The sequence below is a fragment of the Equus asinus genome, chromosome X (genome assembly GCF_041296235.1).
Source record: "Equus asinus isolate D_3611 breed Donkey chromosome X, EquAss-T2T_v2, whole genome shotgun sequence".
In the NCBI taxonomy this organism is placed as follows: Eukaryota; Metazoa; Chordata; class Mammalia; order Perissodactyla; family Equidae; genus Equus; species Equus asinus.
The window spans coordinates 32,419,983-32,442,686 of NC_091820.1; the positions used below are offsets into that span (position 1 = coordinate 32,419,983).

General features: G+C 35.6%; 1 protein-coding gene across 1 annotated transcript in view; it reads right to left on the reverse strand.

Moving 5' to 3' along the window:
* Positions 1-16,445, reverse strand: part of NBDY (negative regulator of P-body association) — a 71,111-nt gene extending 54,666 nt beyond the window's left edge. The window contains exons 1-2 of the mRNA XM_044772268.2: positions 16,085-16,445; positions 14,213-14,350 (exon numbers count right to left, since the gene is read on the reverse strand). Of these exons, the coding sequence (XP_044628203.1) occupies positions 16,114-16,320 (207 nt within the window). The 5' untranslated portion in view covers positions 16,321-16,445 and the 3' untranslated portion in view covers positions 14,213-14,350; positions 16,085-16,113. The remainder of the gene's footprint in view (positions 1-14,212; positions 14,351-16,084) is intronic.
* Positions 16,446-22,704: the final 6,259 nt, after the last annotated feature.

A 22,704-nucleotide genomic window follows, 5' to 3' on the forward strand; every position in this document is an offset into this window, starting at 1 on the left:
ACCTACTTCTTCCAGGTTATCTAATTGGTGTATAGCTTTTCAAAGCATTCTTTTATAATCCTTTGTATTTCTGTGGTTTCTATTTTAATTTCTCCTCTTTCATTTCTAATATGGTTTGAGCATTCTGTATTTTCTTCTTAGTGAAGCTGGCTAAGGGTTTGTCAATTTTGTTTATTCCCCAGGAATCAGCTCTTAGTTTCATCAATCCCTTCTACTTTTTTTGGGGGGGGGGAGGGAGGTGATTCTATTTCATTTATTTCTGCTCTAATTTTTATTATTTTCCTCCTTCTGCTGATTTTGTACTTTCTTTGTTCTTTTTCTAGTTCTGTTAGGTGTAGTTTAAGATTATTTATTTCACACTTTTGTTGTTTGTTGAGTTGCACCTGTGTTGCTATGAATTTCCCTTTTTGCACTGCTTTTGCTGTATCCCATGAGAACTGGTATGTTGAGAGTTGGTTGGTTTCTTATGTTGAACCCGGCTTTTATTTCTGAGATAAAGCCCATACACTTGGGTCATGGTGTATAATCCATGTATACGTATCCATACATAATATGCTGTTGGATTTGGTTTGCTAGTATTTTGTTGAGAATTTTTGCATTTATATTCATAAGTGATGTTGATCTGTATTTTTCTTTTCCTGTAGTGTCTTTGTCCAGCATTTATATCAGGGTAATTCTTGCCTCATATAATGACTTAGGCAGTGTTCCCTCCTCTTCTATTTTTTGGAAGAGTTTGAGAAGGATTGGTGTTGGTTCTTCTTTAAATGTTTGGTAGAATCCACCACTGAAGTAGTCTGTTTCTAGGCTTTTCTTCATTGAGAGATTCTTGGTCACTGATTCAGATTTTCTGTTTCTTGTTGAGTAGGTTTCAGTAATTTGTGTACATCTAGGAATATGTTCATTTCATTTAGGTTATCTAACCTGTTGGTGTACAATTGTTCACAGTATTCTCTTATAATCCTTTTTATTTCTATAAGGTAGTAATGGTCTGCTTCATTTTTGATTTAGTTATTATTTTAGTTATTTGCATCTTGTCTCTTTTTTCTGAGTCAGTCCAGGTAAAGTTTTGTCAATTTTGTTGAACTGTTCAAATAACCAACTTTCGATTTTGCTTGTTCTGTTGTTTTTCTATTCTCTATTTTATATCCATTCTAATTTTTATTATTTCCTTCCTTCTGCTAGCTTTGGGTTTGGTTTGTTCTTCTTTTACTAGTTCCTTAAGGTATAAAGTCAGGTTTTGAGATCTTTCCTCTTTTTTTAATATTGAAATTTACTGCTACACACTTCCCTCTGAGCACTGTATTCACTGAATCCCATAAGTTTTGGTATATTTTGTTTTCATTTTCATTCATCTCACAGTATTATGTAATTTCCCTTGTGATCTCCCTTTTGTTAAGAATGTGTTATTTAATTCACATATTTGTAAATTTTCCAGTTTTCCTATTATTAACTTCTAGCTTCATTCCATTGTGGTTGAAGATACACTGTATGATTTCAATCTGTGGCCTAATACATGGCCTATCCTAGAAAATGTTCATGGCACTTGAGAGGAATGCATATCCTGGTGTTGTTCGATGGAGTGCTCTACCTTTGCCCATTAGGTCTAGTTGGTTGTTCAAGTCTGCTATTTCTTCATTGATCTTCTGTCTACATTTCTTATCCATTATTGAAAGAGGGGTATTTAAATCTTCAACTATTATCATCTTTTTCTCCTTTCAGTTTCCTCCTCACCTAGTACATACTCTTCCATCTCTGTTCTCAGTCCCATATGATCTCACTTCCCTCCAACGATTAATTTACCCACTTTCACCTGTCTCTTCAGCCTCTCCCTCTCTAATTGATCTTTCCCATAAACATTTAAAAATGCTCCAGTCTTTTCCTCTTTAAAAAAACAGTTCCCTTAACCTGGTGTTTCCCTCCAGTTATAACTCTCTCCCTCTTCCTATGCATCACAGTTCAACTTCTTGAAAGCACTCTTTGCCCACTCTTTGCCCACTTCCTCACACTCCCTCCATGCACTCCTCAATCTATTATAATCTTTTTTCTGCCTCTTCTATTGTCAATGAATTTGCTCTTTCCAAAGTCACCAACCAAGGACCTCCTTTAATAGATTAAGTAGTTGTTGTCTCCCTTCCGTCTCCACACCAGTGGACACTTTTAAGTCCCTCTCTTACAAAAAATATTTGGCACTGTTCGTTACTCCCTGTTTACTGAGATACTGTATTCCCTTACATTCCAAGACACTTAATTTTCTGCTTTCCTTCCTTACTTATTTGGCTATTCAGTTTCTTTGCAGGATCCTCTTCCACTGCCAGTTATTTCAATGTTGGTGTTCCTCAGAATTCCTTTCTTGCTGTCTTCTCTTCTCACAATGTACACTCCCCATGGTTTCATCTCCAACATATGTGCTGACAACTCCCATCTATATGCTGAAAACATCCAAATCTGCATTCCTTGCCTATAATTCTCACATTCTAATGAACATTTGCACTGGAATCTCCCACAGGTACCTCAAATTCATCATGGCTGAAAATGAAATATCTCATCAACTTTCTTCACCTGGGTGCCTCCTACTTATAATATTAAGTTTACTTTGAACTTTATCTCTTCCAAGAAGCCTTCTCTATCTGAGCTCACTATCCCACCTTTGTGCTTCCTGCCTTTATCTTCTCCCTTGCAGGAGGATTTTGTCTCCAGAACTAGACTGTGTGGTCTTCAAGGGTAGGTGCCTGGTTTAATAATCTATATGCCCAGCACACAGTAAGTTCTCAGTAAGTCTGGATTGAATAGAATTAAGTTAGTTTAAAATTAACGTTTTTTCTTTCCTAGAAAATTTTGAGGATCTCTTCCTCTACAGTTTCTTAAAAACTCTTAATATTTCATTTTGACTAGTCATACATAATATATGTGCTACAACATTTTATTTCACTGTGAGGACACCTATCCAAATACTCATGGACTTTCTGAATTTTATGACTCAAGAGTTGTTGAAACCTTGCCTCCCTCTTGGAGCATCTCCTCATGGGCTATTTCAGTATCTGTTTCCTCATAGACACCATTAGGGTGCACCAGAGTTCTAAGGATTTTATAAGACGTCATATAAAAACCTGTCTGACAAAAAAGCACATGCTCTGTGATTCCTTTTATATAAAGTTCAAGAACAGGCAAAACTAATTGATGGTGATAGAAGTCAGAATAGTGATTACTTCTTGAGGGTACTGACTTGGAAGGGGCACAAATGAGCCTTCTCGGTTTCTGGAAATGTTCTATATTTTGATCTAGGTGGTGGTTACATGAGGGTATAAATACATGTACAAATTCATGGAGCTATATACTTAAGATTTATGTACTTTACTATGCGTTCTATCTCAATTAAAAAGCAAAACAAAAGACACCAACCAATGAACTTCTGCTGTGCACTTTAGTTTTCTTTTATATTCCTAATCAATCAGATGGAAAGATGCTATACTAAGAATTCACTTCAAATCAATTTGCATCTGCCAAGTCTGTATATACTTGTAATAGACAGGCAGAGAAGTAGCAAAGAGGAAGTAATCACTTCTAGAGGCAGAGGAAAGGAAAAGAAGAAAAATTTTCCTGAGCTTAGGACAACTGAGTAGGACTTTGAAGACTGAAGTTCATGAGGTAGACAAGGTTGTAAAGATATTAGAAGAAGCCAAATGTACAAAAAAGGGGAATGAAATAACATAGTAGGTTCAAGAAAACCTTAGTGGAGCATAAAATACAAGAAAAGAGTTATGTAAGGTTGGGATGTGTCATAAGGATTAGTGGCAATAGACACGGCCGGAGTAGGAGGCATGCCATAGAGAATCTTTTAGACCACACTAAGACTTTATCACAGAAAAGAGGATGTCATTAAAGGATTTTAAGGAGGGAAACAATATGGTTAGAGATTTATTCTAGAGGCTGTACCAAAGGTCAATAGGCAGTAGTGGAGGCAGGAGATCATTTAGAAAACTCTTATTGTCATTTAGGAGAGAAATGATAAGGGTCCAAACCAGGGTATGGGAATAGAGTTTTAGGAATGGAAAAAGGAACAAATTCATTAAGTATTTTGAAGGAATAATCATTACAATTTTGTAACACAGTAAACAGTGGAGGTGAGAAAGGAGAAATATGACATGAGGACCTAGATTTTGTCTTGGGATATTAGTACCAACAAGAATAAGGAACAGGCTTGTGGTACTGCTAGTGGAGTGATGAAAAGTTCAGTTTTTGCTATGTTCAGTTTGAAGTGCTGATAAGGCATCCACACAGAACAAAACAGCAGGCAGTTGGCTTCATGAGTCTGAAGCCTGGCATAAATGCTTGTGCTGGACGTAAAGATTTGGGAGTCATCTGCATATGTGTGTTTAATTTAACTCAAGGAAGTGGGTGAGATTGCCAAACAGAAGTGAGAATTGAAACAGAGAGATCTAGGAACCACTAAATTTAAGGATCCAGGCAGAGGACTATTCAGAAAAACAGAGTGAAGAACAATGGCCAGATATGTAAGAGGAGAACTGGAAGAGAAGGATGTCATAGAAAGGAAGAGAGGAGAACATTTTAAACGTTACAGAGGGTCCAGATAAGGACTGAAAGCAATTCACTAGATTTGGCAATTAGAGCTATGGTAACCTCTACCACAAAGCCTAATGCACAGCCACACTCACAAATTCCTGCATCTCTAAACAAAATTTATTTAGTTCTCATGCATTCTTGTCTTCTTTCCTCTGGGCTAGTGTTTCCCAATTCTATCTGGCCCCCTCTCTGAAATATTTTAGTGCCTATTTTACTATCCTGAAATAAAATGCACATAATTTCAAAAATTTGGTACCTATAATATGAAAGAGAAATACAAAGAGAATAGTTTAATGAAATAAAATGTATTTCAATGTGTAAATGCTGGGACATGACAACACTAGAAGACACACGCAGAAAAATATACGACAATGTCTGTAAATGTGGCAGCTACAAATGCTGACTGATACAGGTATGTATCAGTGTTATTACTGTTATTTCAAATATCCATGAGGAGTATTTTTGTAGTTGACATGATTTTCCAAAATGAACATTCTTGGTAATATCCTGAACAAAGTAAGATTTTACATTGGTCTACATGGTAGTTGCACTCCTGGAAAAGTCAGTGTATATTAAAATTTTCTTCTTTGTATATAAAATGGAGTTCGATTCAAGGCCTAGATCAACATAAACAGTTTTTTCACCTATATGAACATCCAATGGGATACTCAAAAGGTATATGGGATACAGGAAAATTATTTTTTGTGCAGGCTGTCCTGCATACTGCAGAAAAGTTAGCAACCTTGACCCTGCCCACAATATGCCAGGAAGCTCTTCAATCACTATGATGATCTAAAACACCTCTCATAAACGTGCAAACCTTCCCCTTAGGTTTATACTAACTTCATTGAGAGCGACTACTCTATTCACATCCAAAGAAGAAAACAATCTTTCCCTTGGCATTGCATTACCCTCTAACAAGTAGGCCTATTTCTTTTCTTTCTCAGTTGTTATGAATTTGCTTCTCTCCTAGATCTTTAATCTCTCCTTCTTTTCTTGTTACTTTCAGCCAATAAGCTTTCTCAAGTTTCTACCATATTTTTTATCCTCCTTTGGTACTTAATTCTCTTATAGTTATCCATTTTTTTACATCATCCAATTTTTATCCTCCCCTTCTCATCTAAACATCTCCTATGAATGGTCTACCTCAACTAGCTTAATTTGGTATGTCCTGGTCATTCAACCTACTGCAGTCTGGCTTATGCTCTAACAACAACACTGAAACCATTGATGCTAAATTCACTAGTGAATTCACAAATTAATAGATTTTTCAGTACTAAACTTAGTGACCCTTCTAATATATCATGCTGCTATTCACTATATTTTTCTTAAAACCAGACATCAAACCTTCTGGGTTCTCTCCTCATCCTATTTCTTCTTTATCTTTTCATCTTTTTCTATATAATTCTTAAACACCGGTGGTCCCCAGAATTTCCTTCTCAACTCCTAATTTTTCCCTATATACACCCTCTTCTAGATTATCAAATTTACTTCCCAAGTTCAACTATCACCTTTATGCTGATGGTTTCCAAATGTATATATTTCACAGAAGTTTTTCTTGCAATCTCAGAACTTTACATCTATCTTACTCAAAATGTTGTCTTTCTCTTGTATTCCATATCTCAGTTGGTGATTTCACCTAATAATCAATCCAGAAACTTGATAATCATTATTATTATGCCTCCATTGGCCTCCATCCCATCTGTGATGGTCTTTTAACATGTAAACTTGCTAGGCTAGATTCCCCAGTTGTTCTATCAAGTACTGATCTAAGGTGTTGCTATGAAGCCATTTTGTAGATGTGATTAACATCTGTAATCTCATTTAAGTAAAGGAGATTATCCTAGATAATCTGGGTGAACCTGATTCAATCAGTTGATTGGCTTTAAGAGCAGAGCTGAGGCTTCCCTGAAGAAGTTGCACCTGTGAACATCAGCTTCAGCCTGTGCCAGAGAGTTCCAGCCTGCGTTTCCCATGAGCCTACTCTATGGGTGTCAGACTTGCCTGGCCAGTCGCCACAATCACATAAGCCAATTCCTTGCAATATATTTCTTAATATATAGCTCTTACTGGTTCTCCTTCTCTGGTTGAACCCTGATTGATAGACCATCTAATCAGTAATACTTCATCCACCTTTCTCAAATCCATTCCTCTATGATCCACCCCAACTATGACTGACTGAGTTCAAGCCCTCATCATTTCTTGTCAGGATTATCACAAAAGCATCTTAAATGGGCTTCTTACCCCAATCTCTTTCTACACCATCCTCCACATGTCCACTAGTATGATTTATATAAAATATCAATGTGAATATAGTACCTTCCTGAAAAATCTTCAATGACTTCCCATTTTCTACAGATTTTTCTTAAACCTACCCAGCATGGCACACCACAAGGTCTTCATGTTCATGCTCTAGCTTGTTTTTGTTTTTGTTTTGAGGAAATTAGCCCTGAGCTAACATCTGCTGCCAATCCTCCTGTTTTTGCTGAGGAAGACTGGCCCTAAGCTAACATCCATGCCCATCTTACTCTACTTTATATGTGGGATGCCTGCCACAGCATGGCTTAGCAAGCGGTGCCATGTCCACACCCGGGATCTGAACCGCTGAACCCCAGGCCGCTGAAGTGGAACATGTGAACTTAATTGCTGCACCACTGGGCCAGCCCCCATGCTCTAGCTTTTTGATCTAGCTCCACCTCTCCCCTCCAGAAAAACCATATGACTTTTAGATCTGCCTACCATCTACTTCCATCCCCCAACAAGAACAGGCTATTTCGAATTTAACTACCTTTGGTCATTCTATTCGCACTGCTTGATGTTCTTCCCTCTATTTGCCCCTCTACCACCACCCATCCTAACTTAATACTTCTACTCCTTTTTTAAAACTTAGCTTAGACACTGACACAGGAGGCCATACCTGGCCTTACTAGTCTAAGGTGTATGTCCTCCTATATTCCCCTATAACACTGTGCCAATCTTTATCTACAGAATTTACCAAATCAGTTTATGAACACTTTGGGTGAGTTAGACGTCTTATTTTTGTAACCCTGGCATCTAGAAAACTGCCTGAAATATAGGAGATGCTCAGTATATTTTTATTGATTGAATGAAAGAATGAATGGATCATGATCTTGGTGTCAGGTTATGGTTGGATGATATAATGGAATCTGTGGCAGGCAGAATTATGGCTAACCAAAGATGTCTACGCTCTAATTCCCAGAACCTGTGACTATGTTACCTTACATGGCAAAAGTAACTTTGTTGATGTGATTAAGTTAAGGACCTTGAGATGGGGGAGATTATTCTGGATTACTGAGGTGGTAACACTCTAATTTCATGAAAAATTTTCATGAAAAGTCCTTAAAAACAGAGGACTTTTTCCCAGCTGAGTCAGAGAGAAATGTGAAGACAAAAGACTACTGGGTATAAATCCAGAGGAATCAAAACACGATATGGAAGAGATAGCTGCACTCCCATGTTCACTGCAGAATTATTCACAATAGCCAAGATATGGAAACTACCTAAGTGTTCATCAATGGCTGACATGATTTTATATATATATTCAGTCATGAGAAAGAAGAAAATTCTGCCATTTGTGAAAAAAAAAACCTCTTAGAAATACAGAGTAGAAAAGTTGTTTTCAAGGGCTGAGAGGTGGAGAAATAGGGAGAGATTGGTCAAAGGGTAAAAACCTTTAGCTATAGGATGAATAAGGTCTGAGGATCTAATGTAAAACATGTTGACTATAGTTGATAACACTGTATTATATAATTGAAATTTGCTAACAGAGTAGAACTTAAATGTTCCCACCAGAAAAAAAATGAGAAATGTGATGGATCTGTTAATAAACTAGATGTTGGGAATCCTTTCACAATGTATAGGTACAGCAAATCACCACAATGTACACTTTAAATATCTTACAACTTTGTCAATTATACTTCAATAAAGCCAAAAAAAATTGTGAGATGAAGATAAAAACCCTTATCAATACCCACTTTTATTAGAGGGTATGGGGTACATATAGTCCACTTGTAGAAAAATGTCTGCATCTACTATCCATGGACCCTTTTATACACTCTTTATGGTTGAGGGTAATAGTCAGGAAACTTGCTTTCATTCACCTTTTTGCAAGTGAAGTGTGGTGGGTTTCATGGCTGACTTTGGAAGCTTGGAAGAGTTGACACATATTGATTTGGAAGTTCTGCCAAAACTAAAATTGCAATAGATTTATTTTAATATATTTTTACATGCACATAGTTTTTAAAAATTTTACTTATGTCACTTGACCTTTATTATAGCTTATGAATCAAATGTGACAGATATTTATTATCCTCATTTACAGAGATGAAAATTGGACTCAGAAGTTCAATGACTGGCTTCGGATGATATAATCAGGAAATGAAGAAATCATATTTTAACCAAGATTTTATGATTTCAGAAAAGATTCTCTTATAACAATGTAAGAATGTTTCTCTTCCTTATTGTTCTTTAAAAGTGAGTAATAAAACCATTCCTTTAAAAAAGAAAAGTAAGTCTCAAATTCTCTTAGTGTCACTATATATCTTTTTTATAACCTAGGTGAAATAAATTTCCAAAGCTTGTATCTCCCAGGATAAAAAAAGAGAACATGGAGAAATTTTAGTGTGAGAGGGACTTGACCTACTGTTCTTGGCTTTGAAGATTGAAGAAGGGTACAATAAGCCAAAGAATGCTGGTGGCCTCTAGAAGCTGGGAACAACCTTCAGTTGACAGCTAACAAGGAAACAGGGATCTCAGACCTACACTCCCAGGGAAGTGAATTCTGCAAATAACCAAATAAGTAAGACACAGCATTTCCCCTGGAACCTCCAGAAATGAATGTAGCCTGCCACCACCTTGATTTTCATCCAATAAGACACATACCAGGTTTCTGACCTACATAACTATAAGATAATAAATATGATGCTTTAAGTTCCTAAGTTTGTGATAAATTTGTTATGACAGTAATAGAAAACTAATACAGAATTAATGCAAGAAAAGCTGGTGCACTTCCAAGAAAGACACAGGACTGAGATGATGTGGTAATATGTCAGGAAGTAAGATTACCACGAAAGGAATTTGATCGTATCACATTTTCCTTTTAAAAATGAAAAATGATCATTTCAGTGGTATTCCTTGACAAAAGTGCATAAGCTGAAGTTAATCGTGAGGAAACATCAGAGAAACTAAACTTGAAGGACATTCTATAAAATAACTGTTATCTTCAAAAATACTTTTTCTTAGCTGAAGTCTAAAAAACTATTGCAGATTAAAGAAACTAAACAGATATGACAGCTAAATGCAATATATGATTTTGGATTAGATCCTGGACCAGATTCTCTTTTTTTTCTTTATTTTGCTCTAAAGGACATTTATTGGCATAATTTGTGAAAAATGAGTAAGGTCTTTAGGAAACACATACTGAAGTATTTAGGAGTCATGAGACAACTTACTGTCAAATGGTGTGTCAAATGTATATGTATGTATACGTGTGTATATAAATATAAATAAATATAATTATAAAGATAAAAAATACAAATACAAATATAAGCAACTGTGCTTCTTGATATTTACCCCAAAAGTTGAAAACCATGTCCACACCAAAACTTGTACATGGATTTTTATAGCAGCTTTATTCATAATTGCCAAAACTTGGATGCAGCTAAGATGTGATTCAGTAGATGAATGGATAAATAAACTGGTAAATCCAGACAATGGAATGTTAATTTGAGCTAAAAAAAAAATGAGCTACCAAAGCCATGAAAAGACACAGAAGAAAGTTAAATGCATATTACTAAGGGAAAAAAACCCAATCTGAAAAGGCTACATACTGTATGATTCCAACTACAGAACATTCTGGAAAAGGTAAAACTATGAGACAGTAAGATCAGTGGTTTCCAGGAATTGAGAGGGGAGGGATTAATTGGTGGAGCACAGAGGATTTTCAAGGCAGTGAAAATACTCTGTATGACACTATAATGATGAATACATGTCACTATACATTTCTCCAAACCCAGAGAATGTATAACAACAAGAATGAATAATAATGTAACTATGGACTTTGAGTGATCATGATATGTCAATGTAGGTTCAATTGTGACAAGCATACCACTCTGGTAGGGGATGTTGATAACAGAGAAGGTTATGCATATGTGGGGGCAGGGAGTTTCTGAGAAATCTCTGTACTTTCCTCTCAATTTTGCCATGAACCTAAAACAGCTCTTAAAAAAAGCCTTCAAAAAAAGTCAACAGACTTACCACCATTGATGATGAATGGGACAAAGTGGCATTTTGTGCCTTCTGATGTGATGCAATATCAAGGAGACAGCATGACTTATGTAGTCTTCTTGCTAAAAATGCTTAAGTTAATCATGGGAAAACAGACAAGTTCAGATTGTGGGACATATGCAGGACAACTGCCTAGACTCATCAGAAATGCTAATGTTATGAAAAATGTTTTTAAAAAGAGGATAGGAAGGTGCTATCCTAGCTTTAAAAAGACTAATGGGGCATGACAGCTACATATAGTGCATAATTCTTGACTGGATCATGCATTAAAACAAATAAAAAGCTATAAAGGATATTGTTAGAACAACTGGGGAACTTTGATATGGGCAGTATATTAGATAATAGTATTGAATCATTGTTAAATTTCTCTGAGTGTGATAATATTAATGTCTTTGTTCTTAAGAGTTACACACTGAAGTGTTTAGGGCTGAAGTGTCATGAAATCTGCAAGTTACTTCCATATTTCCAAAGAAGATATTCAAATGGCCAACAAGTGCATGAAAGGGTGCTCAACATCACCAATCATCAGGAAAGTGCAAATCAAAACCACAATGAGAAGTCTCACACTTGTTAGAATGGCTATTATCAAATAAAACAAGAGATAACAAATGCTGGTGAGGATATGGAGAAAAGGGAACCCCTGTTCACTGTTGGTGGGAATGTAAATTGGTACAACTACTATGGAAAATAGAATGGAGTTTCCTCAAAGAATTAAAAATAAGACTATCATATGATCCAGAAATTCCATTTCTAGGTATATATCTGAAAGGAAATGAAAAGACTATCTCAAAGAGATATCTGCATCTCCACATTCACTGCATCATTACTTATAGTAACCAAGCCATGAAAACAACCTAAGTGTCCATCGACAGATGAATGAACAAAAAAAAATGTGATGCACACACACACACACACACACACACACACACACATACCAGGGAATATTATTCAGCCATAAAAAAGAAGGAGTTTCTATTTCTGACATAAAAGATAAACCTTGGGGGCATTTTTCTAAGTGAAATAAGTCAGACAGAGAAAGACAAATACTGTATATCTCACTTATACACAGAATCTAAAAAAGGCAAACTCAGAAACAGAATAGGTTGGTGGTTTCCAGCAGTGGGAGGGTAGGGGAAGTGGGTGAAGGTGGTCAAAGGGTATAAACTTTCAGTTACAACATGAGTAAGTTGTGGTGATCTAAAGATCACCAGATGTCCATTATACTATAGTTAATATTATGGTTATATATAGTTACATAACTATAGTTATAGTATAATTAATACTATAACTATAGTATAGTGACTATAGTTAACAAAGCTGTATTGTATACTTAAAAGTTGCTAAGAGAGTAGATCTTAAAAGTTCTTACCACATACAAAAAAGTGGTAACTATGTGAGATGATTGATATATTAACTAACCTAATTGTTAATCATTTTGTAATATATACATATAGCAAATCATCACATTGTACACTTTAAACTATAACAATGTTATATGTCGAATATATTTCAATAAATCTCGAAAAAGAGAACTATAATACAACTTACATTGTCCATTTGAAATATATGTTCTCCCAAACTCATCCATTTTTCAGTGAGTATGAGTGGACAATCTTCACAATAAAGGTTTACGAAACATAAAAAAATTGGAATCACGTCAAATTTCTATTTTGACACATGTACTGAAGTTAAGAGACAGGTATTGTTCTGAGGAAATATACACTGAAGTATTTACAGGTAAAGGTGCATGATGTCTGCAAATTACTCTCTAATAGTTCAAGGAGAGAAGGAAAGGGAGAGGGAGAAGGAGAGAGGAATTTGGGGAGGTGGAAACAGGAGAAGAGCTGGGGGGGAGGAAAAACGGGAAAGGAGAATGAGGGGAAGTGAAAAGGAGAAACGGAAATAGAGAATGATAAAGCAAACATGTCAAAATGTTAATTGGTGCATCTGGGTAAAGAGAATATGGGAGTTCTTTCTAATATTCTCACAATTTTTAAGTGCGTAATCAGATAAAAATAAAAAGTTAAAAACACAAGTATAAATATCAGCAATAACTCCATCACTGAACAGCATAATCATACTGTTCCTACATATTTAATGAAAGAAAAGTTTTACATTGCCAAAATATATTGGGATAAGGAACCAGTGTATAATTTTGTTACCAGAAGGATAAAAAACATTAAACATTTTAAAATAGAAAATAAGATGAAGTTTAACTATAACCAGACTAATGATTTCACAATATGATTTTTAAAAAAGAGACTCATATGTTTGTAAATTTAAAAAAACCAAATAACTCATGAGTCAAAAAAAGAAATGAGAGAAATTAAAAACTAATAATAATTGAATGGTAAAATATTACATACGAAAACCTGTGAAATTCTTCCAAAGTGGTACATAGTGGAAAATTTATAGTCGTAAATTCTTATTTTAGAAAAAAAGATTGAAAATTACTGAGCTGAAGGTCCAAATAAATAAATTAGAAAAAGAGCAAACAAAGAGAAAGTAAAGAAAAAATAAAGATTAAAGCAAAAGTTATTAAAACAGGGAACAAAATATGCAGCAGTAAGGCCTGATGAAACCAAATGCAGGAAATACATTAGAAAATTGATTATTGTAATTTATCACACAGTCACACTGTTATATTACTGGAGGAAAAAGCCCATATGATCATGGCAGTAGATATAAAGTATTTGGAGAAAAAATTCTATACTCATTCATAATAAAAACTCTCAGCAAACTAATAGAAAGAAACTTCCTTAACCTGAAAAAGCAAATCTATTAAAAAGGGCGAAACATTTGTAGAATTGCCTGGTAAATTCAGGAGTAAGACAAGGAAATCACTGCTAGTATTTCTCTTTGTACTGAAGATCCTAGCTAGCACGGTAAGACAAGCTAAAAGATAATATTGGAAAGGAAGAAACTGTCATTATTCACAATATACTTAATTAACAGACAATCCAAGACAATCTATAAATTATTAGAGAAAAATAGAATTCAGAAAGCCTGCAGCATATAAAGTCAGTAAATAAAAATATCAATCATGTTCCTACTTACCAGCAATAATCACCAAACATGGTTTAAAAGATACATTTTCACAGTAACAACAGAAACTATAAGGTAATTAGGGATGAATCTAACAACACAGCTCATAGATTATATTGTCATTATATGGTAAATATGGTTTAATATAATGTAGAAAATGGCTTCAATTTTATCATTTGGTGCTAGCTTTTTGTTTTTTGTCTGGCTAGTTATTTTTAATGTGTCATAATCAACTCTTATTTCTCCTCCTCCCTTAATAAGTTTTTGGTAAAGAGATTACCTTAAAAAATCACAACTTCCCAGTGCAGGATATCAGAAAACGTAGCGTAGCATTTCCAACAATCTTCATTGTCTTCACTAGATGAACTATTTTATGAATGCACCAAGGAAATGGAGTCATACTGCAATCCCTCAAAGACTGAAAAATAGTAAAACAAGGGTGAAATCATTTCTTCTGTTTCTGTTCATCTCTTTCCCCTGGCCTCCTCAAGTCCTTATGCTCTATCATGCCCCCATTACAATGATATATTTCTGTAAAAAAGTTATAAAGATAGTATTAGAAGGGATCTATTGCATACCAATTAAGAGCATAGACCCTGGCAGCCCTTTAGAACAGTGTCTGGCTCATAAAAAATGTTCAGTATTTGCTATTATTGCAATTTTCAATTATTTGAATCACTGAAGGAAATTATGTAGCTCTTGCACTTCTTGCCCTACACAACCTTCTTTGTTTTCTATCTGAGCACTGCTATCCCTATGTCCTCCCTCCCACTCAACTACCCTTTCGGACAGAGAGGTAAAGTTGAGGGAAGTCAAGCTGTCAGGAATGACCCAGTGATGCTTTCAAGTGAAATTGAGCTCATTCTTGTTCTACGCACTACTAACAAACCCCAAGTCCAAAACCCCCTTAGTTGCCACTGTGATTCTATTATTCATTGACTTATTTATTAAAATATTTATTTCACTCCTACTATGTACCAAGCACTATGCCTTGGTCATCCATTCCCTAGAGCTTCCAGCACAATGCCTAGTCAATTGCAAAGGCTCCATAAAGGTTTATTGCATGAATGAAAAAAGGATGCCCTGTTTTCTTTGGATTACAAGAATCTGTGAGGCTTGGGTCAGTCAGATTTGGTTTTATTTTTTGCACTCTAAAAGCTCATCTAAATAGAAGATTGCTTCTCTGATAGTAAAAACTGGACTCCTAAAATACATCACTTGCTTGAAAATCTTCAATGGTTGCCACTGCTTATGGATTAAACTGCATACTCGTTAGCATAATATTCAAGATCCTGCAATACTCTGTCTCACCTCCTACTCCTTCTCATAGATTCAGAGTTATAGTCAAGCTTTTCCCAGAACAAGCCTGACTTGGGGCTTTTGTTCTGGAAATAACTAGGCCTGAAAAGCATTCCCTCCCCCTCAACATGGCAGATGTCACTCACCCTTTAAGGCCCACCCAAAGTTCCCCCTTTCTCTTTGATGGCTCATGATTATTACCAGGCAGAATGACTTGGTCCATCCTTGCTGCTTCCTGAATACCTTGAACAAGCAAACGTTATGGCACTTGAGTTTGACTTACCATATTGTAACTTTTTTTAAAATTTATTAAATTATCATGCCGTACACAAAGAAACACAGGCTTCTGAAGGCACACCTTACAATATCCTCTGTTAGCACAGTGCTAAGCATAGGAATTAGGACTTCAATGCCTTGTTGTTACTGATCTTGAACCAAGCATTTTTCAAATGAAAAAGTTTCAAATATACACAAAAGTAGTGAGAAGAGTATAATGAATCCTCATGCATATATCACCCAGCTTTAACAATGATCAATTCATGAATATTTTGTTTGTACTCCCCACCTCGGCCCCACTGAATTATTTTCATGCACATCAAAACATTTAAGTGTATTTCTTAAAAAAATATAACCATAATTATCACAGCTAATATATTAAAAATAATTACTTAATGTCATTAAAAACCCATAATTTCATCCAAGCATATTTTGTGAAAGAGCTATTTAATGCCTGCATGTTCTTTCTTCAATTTTGAAATCCTGGCGAGAACAGGGAAAAGGAGGAGATCTGAGAAAACGCATAATTAAGTTTCAGACAGCCTGGATGTCTCAGAGGAGAAAGAAAGAATCTGACCTGGTTTGGGGTGGGAGAAGTACATTCTACTACTTCTCTGGAGGGAGAGGGTGCAACTTCAGGCTTGGTGATGCAGGAGGAGGTGCGGAGGGGAGAGGGGTAATACCTCCGTTCGGGGTTCCTTCTGGATAATCCCATCGTGGAGCTAGGAGGCAGCGCTTTTTTGGAGGCTTGATTTCCCGTGTGTCTCCAGTTGGGAGCATGGATCTCCCGGATACACAAGGTTGGTCCCCCATAAGGATTATAGAACCCGAGCGTGACCTCTCTCCAGGGGGCCCTGGCGAGTCCGAGAGACCTGAGATGGCGGCGGGTCCCCTCACAGCATAGTGCTTCCTCCCAGTTTCGCTCTTACCGTATTTCCTGTATCCTGAGACGTATATCCCTTCTCTGCCTCCGCCCCCCGCTCCCTACCCTACACCATTTTAACGTTTCTAGAAGGATGGGTCTTAAAAAAACGAAGAGTATATTTAGTATAATGTTTTTCCATTTTCCCTCCCCCAAGTGTAACTAAATCTCTGGACAGTCTTAGACAATGTATACAACTTTAAGATGAGAACAAATTCAGGTTTACTCCTAAGTGTTAAACTGCATAGATTGCAGGAAGACGCGGGGTGTGTGAGGGGGAGTCAGGAGAACAAATTATTGAAGAGCTAAGAGCTTTAAGACCCAGTTGCAGATGCACAATACAGAGCCATGAAACTACTTAACGACCATTTGAAAAGCGTATACAAACATGTTAGTTGACTAAAGTGCTGAATAGCACACTAGCACTGACTCTGGAAATTGAATGTGGAAAATAATTTCACTGTATGTCACAAAATCAAAGATCACGTTTTTCTTCATATTTTAACAAATTACAGATCTCTGAAGGCTTACTTTTTTTTTTTCAAGTTTCAACATCTAGGAAATATCTGACAACTGACGATGTGTCATACTTTAATTGGCGGCTTTTTTTCTTTCCTAGAGATATGGAAAATAATGATCCATCTTACCACCGCTGGTGTATTATACTCTATGATCTATGGTAAATAACCCGAAGAGAGTGCAACGTGGCTTAGAAGAAAAGAATATGAAACTTCTTAGACCTTCATCATTCACATCCATCCCCCTCTGGCTATGAACAAACTAGACCACACTTTTCCTCAGTGTTTTTTAATGGAGAGAGTTCAATCCTTACTGTCAAAATAGAACTGACTTTTTAAAAACTCTGCTATTTACAAGCTGTGATATTTAAGTAATTGATTAAACACTTGGAGCTTTAGTTTCCAGGAAATAATTTCTTCCTTGCAAAACTATCACCACAATCAGGGAGAATGCATTTAAAACGCTTATTAACCATGATTGTCTGTCAACTACACCATCACTACCTTCCTCCAAGTGCCAGCGCAGCATTTTGCACAAACTAGATACTCAGTAAAAGTTTGCTATGAATAGACAGGAAAGGTAGCAGTAGATTAATGAAAGGATGTCAAGGGAAATCAATAGAAACAATGTTCTAGAGCCAGAAGAGCAATTGGGACTAGACATACAGCTGTGGAAGTCAGCAACATAGATGTGGTAGTTGAAGTCATTGGCATGAATGATGTCCCCAAGAAAAGATGTAGAAAAAAAGAGAAGTGGGCTAAAGACAGAAAATTGAGTAATTAGAGACAGGTAGAAAAAGAGAAGCTTGCTGCAAAGGCTGAGAAAGAGTGGCCAAAGTCAGAGGAGAGAACACTTAACCCAGGGTTCCTCACTCTTGGCACTATTGAAATTTGAGGCCAGACGACTCTATGAGGTGGAGGCCTGTCCTGTGCATTGTAGAATGTTTATCAGTATCCCAACCCAGGTCAGTAGCACTGCCCCCACTGCTTCCGGTTGTGATTACCAAAAATGCCTCCAGACACTGCCAGATGTCCCCTGGGGGGCAAAATCATCCCCACTGAGAACCATTGATCTATCCATAATCCTTCAAACTTGGTCTTTGCCTAGTCTTCTTCTCAGTGAATGTCATGCCTTCTATCCAGTTGTACAAGTCAAACCTTGGAGTCTTTTTTTTTTCGGTGTTGCAGAATGCTTTATTATTTTCCTAAGTAAATGAAGTAACATTTTCACCATCTTTTTTACATGGGTCTCTAAATCTGCAAGACTGAAGACTTTAAAAGTAAAAGTTGAAATTAAGTTGTTTTATAGCTATAGTTTTAGTAAATTAAGAAAAAGATGTGCCTATTTTAGTACAATAATGGGAATTAAAAATTACTATATCAAATCCAGGTGGGTTTGATTTATGGTAAGCATTTGACTTGAGGTGAAACGGTACTAACTTAGAGCTTCTGCCATCAATCTGGACTATTTATACTTCAACTGGATTTTATTTATTTTTATTTTTAATTGTGGTAAAATACACATGACACAAAATTTACTATCTTAACAGTTTTTAAGTGTACAGTTCAGCAGTGTTAAGTATAGTCATTTTGTTGTACAACCAATCTCCAGAACTTTTCCATATCTGTTAAACAACAACTTCTCATTTTCTCCTCTCTCTAACCCTTGGCAACCACCATTATACTCACAACTGGACTTTTGTTTGTTTATTTTTGCTATGCTAGAATGGAAAATTAAAGCCTTTTACTTCTAGGTTTCCCCATAATTTTTCCCCATAATCTTTTCCAAGTTAAGCTTTTTTTTTTCAACATTAATGAACTAGCTGAATGTGAATCTTGGAACCAGAAGAGGGCACTGTTAGGTTGAAGGAAAGGGCTATCAAACCAGATTTGAGAAGTGCTATAGATCCAAATTTCTTTCATAATTTAAAGTGCTCAAAGGATTATGACAAAGAACAAAACTGAACCAACCTCTGGATGATAGTAATCTGTTTTCATTTGGGTTTTTTTTAAATTGAGAAGTTGGTTGATATATAGTGATTTCTCTTAGAAATTAGGTTTCATCTCAAGATCAAGAATTTTTATCTTACATTTACAATATAGAGGATTTTTTGTTAATTGTTTTTAAGTAAAAATCCAAGGACAAGGACCATGGAGTTCCTGTAACATTCTCATAAAATGAAAAATAAGAATGACTTGAAAGGAGACTACGTATATGCTTTTTTGTTGTTTTATTTTAGGTTTTTAATGTAATATTTCACTAGAAATACTTTTTAGAATTCTATAAAATACAAAGAAGAAAGCAAATAGATCTATTATCACTCTGCCTAAATAAACTCTATAAACATTCAAAAGATTAAATAAGTAAAAGAGATAAAAGGTATAAGGTTAGAAAAAATGAATACTTCAGAGAGATACCAGATGAAAAGTAAAAATCGCCAAAGTTGACCATTACAATCACTTTTCAATAATTACTTAGGAGAGGGGCAGAATGTAAATTTGTATATGAATGCACATAAACAGATACGTGTGTGAGAGATGCATCTACCTGCATATGTGTTGTTTTTTATTTCACAAGGATGATCATATATACATAGTTTTTGTACAGTTTGTTTTTTTTAACTTAACCATATAGCTTTGTGATTTTTCCATATAACACATTGTTTCTTCTCATTTTAATGTCTTTTTAATGGCTGCACAAAATCCCATGTATGGGCTTACGAATTATGGTATTTGACAAGTTCTCTATTTTGTTTAGCCAATTTTCTCTATTTTATTTAACTAATTCCCTATGGATGAATGTTTTTGGATACTTTGATTATTTCTAAGCTTTTTCACTGAAAATTAATCCATATACCATAAAATCCATGTTTTGAGAGTGTACCATTCAGTATTTTTAAGTATATTCACAAAATTGTGCATCCATCAGCACTTTCTAATTCCAGAACATTTTCAAACTCCATAAAGAAAGCAGGTACTCATTAGCAGTCACTCCCAATCCTCCCTCCCCTCAGCCCTTGGAAACCACTAAGCTATTTTCTGTCTCTATGGATTTACCTATTCTGGACATTTCATATAAATAGAATCATAAAATGTGTGGTATTATGTGCCTGGCTTCTTTCTCTAAGCATAATACTTTCAAGGTTCATGATGTTATACCATGTATTAGTACTTTATTCTTTTTGACTGATTGATTGATTTAGATTCAGGTCATATAGGCTTATAACATTGAATAATTTCAGGTACACATTATTATATATCAATTTCTGTATAGATAGCATTGTGTTAACCATTAATAGTCTAGTTTTCATAAGTCATCATACACATACAACTTTACCCCTGTAGGGGACTGGAATTTGACACCCCAAGATATGCCTCTTTGGCATGAGGATTATTTTGGGCTGGTTACTTTTAAAAAACTGCAGTCAGGAAAGAAACTCTGAAAAGTAGAATTTACTTACTCTTTGTTAAGAGATATTTACATTGTAAAGGAAATCTCCGTCAATAAAGGTGTCTCCCTCTCCATACCAGGGAGAAGGAAGATAACCTTGTCTCTAGAAACTCTCATCAATGTGGAAAGCAAGGAGTCAAATCTGCATAATAACCTGACTCTTGTTTACTATACTTGTCTGGTAATCTCCCATAACTGACTCCCCCTACCTCCAACATCCTCCTTTTTATTTACCTGAGGATGGTGTTTAAGGTGAGAACTTCAGCCATTTTGGTGAGTTGCTCAGTTTGCCTGAGCTTCTCCCATGTATACATGTTATAAAGCTTTGTTTAATTTTCTCCTGTGATTCTGTCTCATGTGAATTTAATTTATTTTCCAGCCAGAAGGACCCAGAGCTTGTAGAGGAAATGTCTTCCTCCCCTACACCACTTTTGCCCTCCTCCCCAGCCCCTTCACCTCTGGTAACCACTAATCTGTTATCCTTTTTCCGTGTGTTTATCTTCTGCATACGAGTGAAATCATATGGTGTTTGTCTTTGTCTGGCTTATTTCACGTAACATAATACCCTCAAAGTCCATCCATATTGTTGCAAATGAGGTGATTTTGTCTTTATTTTTTTATCACTGAATAGTATTCCATTGTGTGTGTGTGTATATATATATATATATATATATGTATATATATATATATATATATATATCCTCTTTGTCCATTCATCAATCCAGTGGGCACTTGGGTTGCTTCCTCATCTTTGCTATTGTGAATAATGCTGCAATGAACATAGGGGTACATAAGTCTCTTTGAATTGTTGATTTCAAGTTCTTTGGATAAATACATGGTAGTGGGATAGCTGGGTCATATGGTATTTCTACTTTTAGTTTTTTGAGAAAGCTCCATGCTGTTTTCCATAGTGGCTGTATCAGTTTGCATTCCCACCAGCAGTGTAGGAGGGTTACCTTTTCTCCACATGCTCTCCAATGTTTATTTTTTGTCTTGGTGATTATAGCCATTCTAATGGGTGTAAGGTGATATCTAAGTGTAGTTTTGATTTGCATTTCCCTGATGATTAGTGATGTTGAACATCTTTTCATGTGCCTATTGACCATCTCTATATCTTCTTTGGAAAATGTGTGTTCATATCCTCTGCCCAATTTTTGATTGGTTTGTTTTTTTGTAGTTAAATTGTGTGAGTTCTTTATATATTTTGGAGATTAACCCCTTGTCAGATACATGATTTGCAAATATTTTCTCCCCGTTGTGGGGGTTGTCTTTCTGGTTTATTCATAATTTCCTTTCCCATGCAGAAACTCTTTAGTCTGATGTAGTCCCATTTGTTAACTTTTTCTTTTCTTTCCCATGCCTGAGTAGACATAGTATTCAAAAAGATACTGTTAAGACTGATGTCAAAGAGTGTACTGCCTATATTTCTTCTAGGAATTTTATGGTTTCAGGTCTTATCTTCAATTCTCTAATCCATTGAGTGAACTTTTGTGTATGATGTAAGATAATGGTCTATTTCCTTCTTTTGCATGGGGCTGTCCAGTCTTCCCAACACTATTTATTGAAGAGACTATTTTTTCTCCAGTGTGTGTTTTTATCACCTTTGTCAAAGATTAGCTGTCTGTAGATGTGTGGTTTTGTTTCTAGGCTTTCAATTCTGGTGCAATGATCTGTGTCTTTGTTTTTGTGCCAGTAACATGGTGTTTTGATTACTATATCTTTGTAGTGCCTTTTGAACTTGGATTGCATTGCCCCCAGCTTTGTTCTTTTTTCTGAGGATTACTTTAGCTATTTGGGTTCTTTTGTTTCCCCATATGAATTTTAGGATTCTTAGTTCTATTTCTGTGAAGAATATCATCAGGATTCTGATTGGGATTGCATTGAATCTGTAGATTCCTTTAGGTACTATGGATATTTTAACTATGTTTATTCTTCCAATCCATGTGCATGGAATATCTTTCCATTTCTTTATGTCTTTGATTTATTTCAACAATGTCTTATAATTTTCAGTGTATAGGTCTTTCACTTCCTTGGTTAAATTTAATCCTAAGTCTTTTATTCTTTTTGTTGCAATTGTAAATGGGATTGTATTCTTGAGTTCTCTTTCTGCTAGTTCGTTATTAGGTATAGAAATGGAACTGATTTTTCTAAGTTGATTTTGAACCCTGCAACTTCGCTGGAGTTAGTTATTTCTAATAGTTTTCTGAGGGATTCTTTAGAGTTTTCTATATATAGAATCATATCTTCTGCTAACAGCAAGCATTTCAATTCTTCCTTTCCAATTTGGATCTCTTTTATTTCTTTGT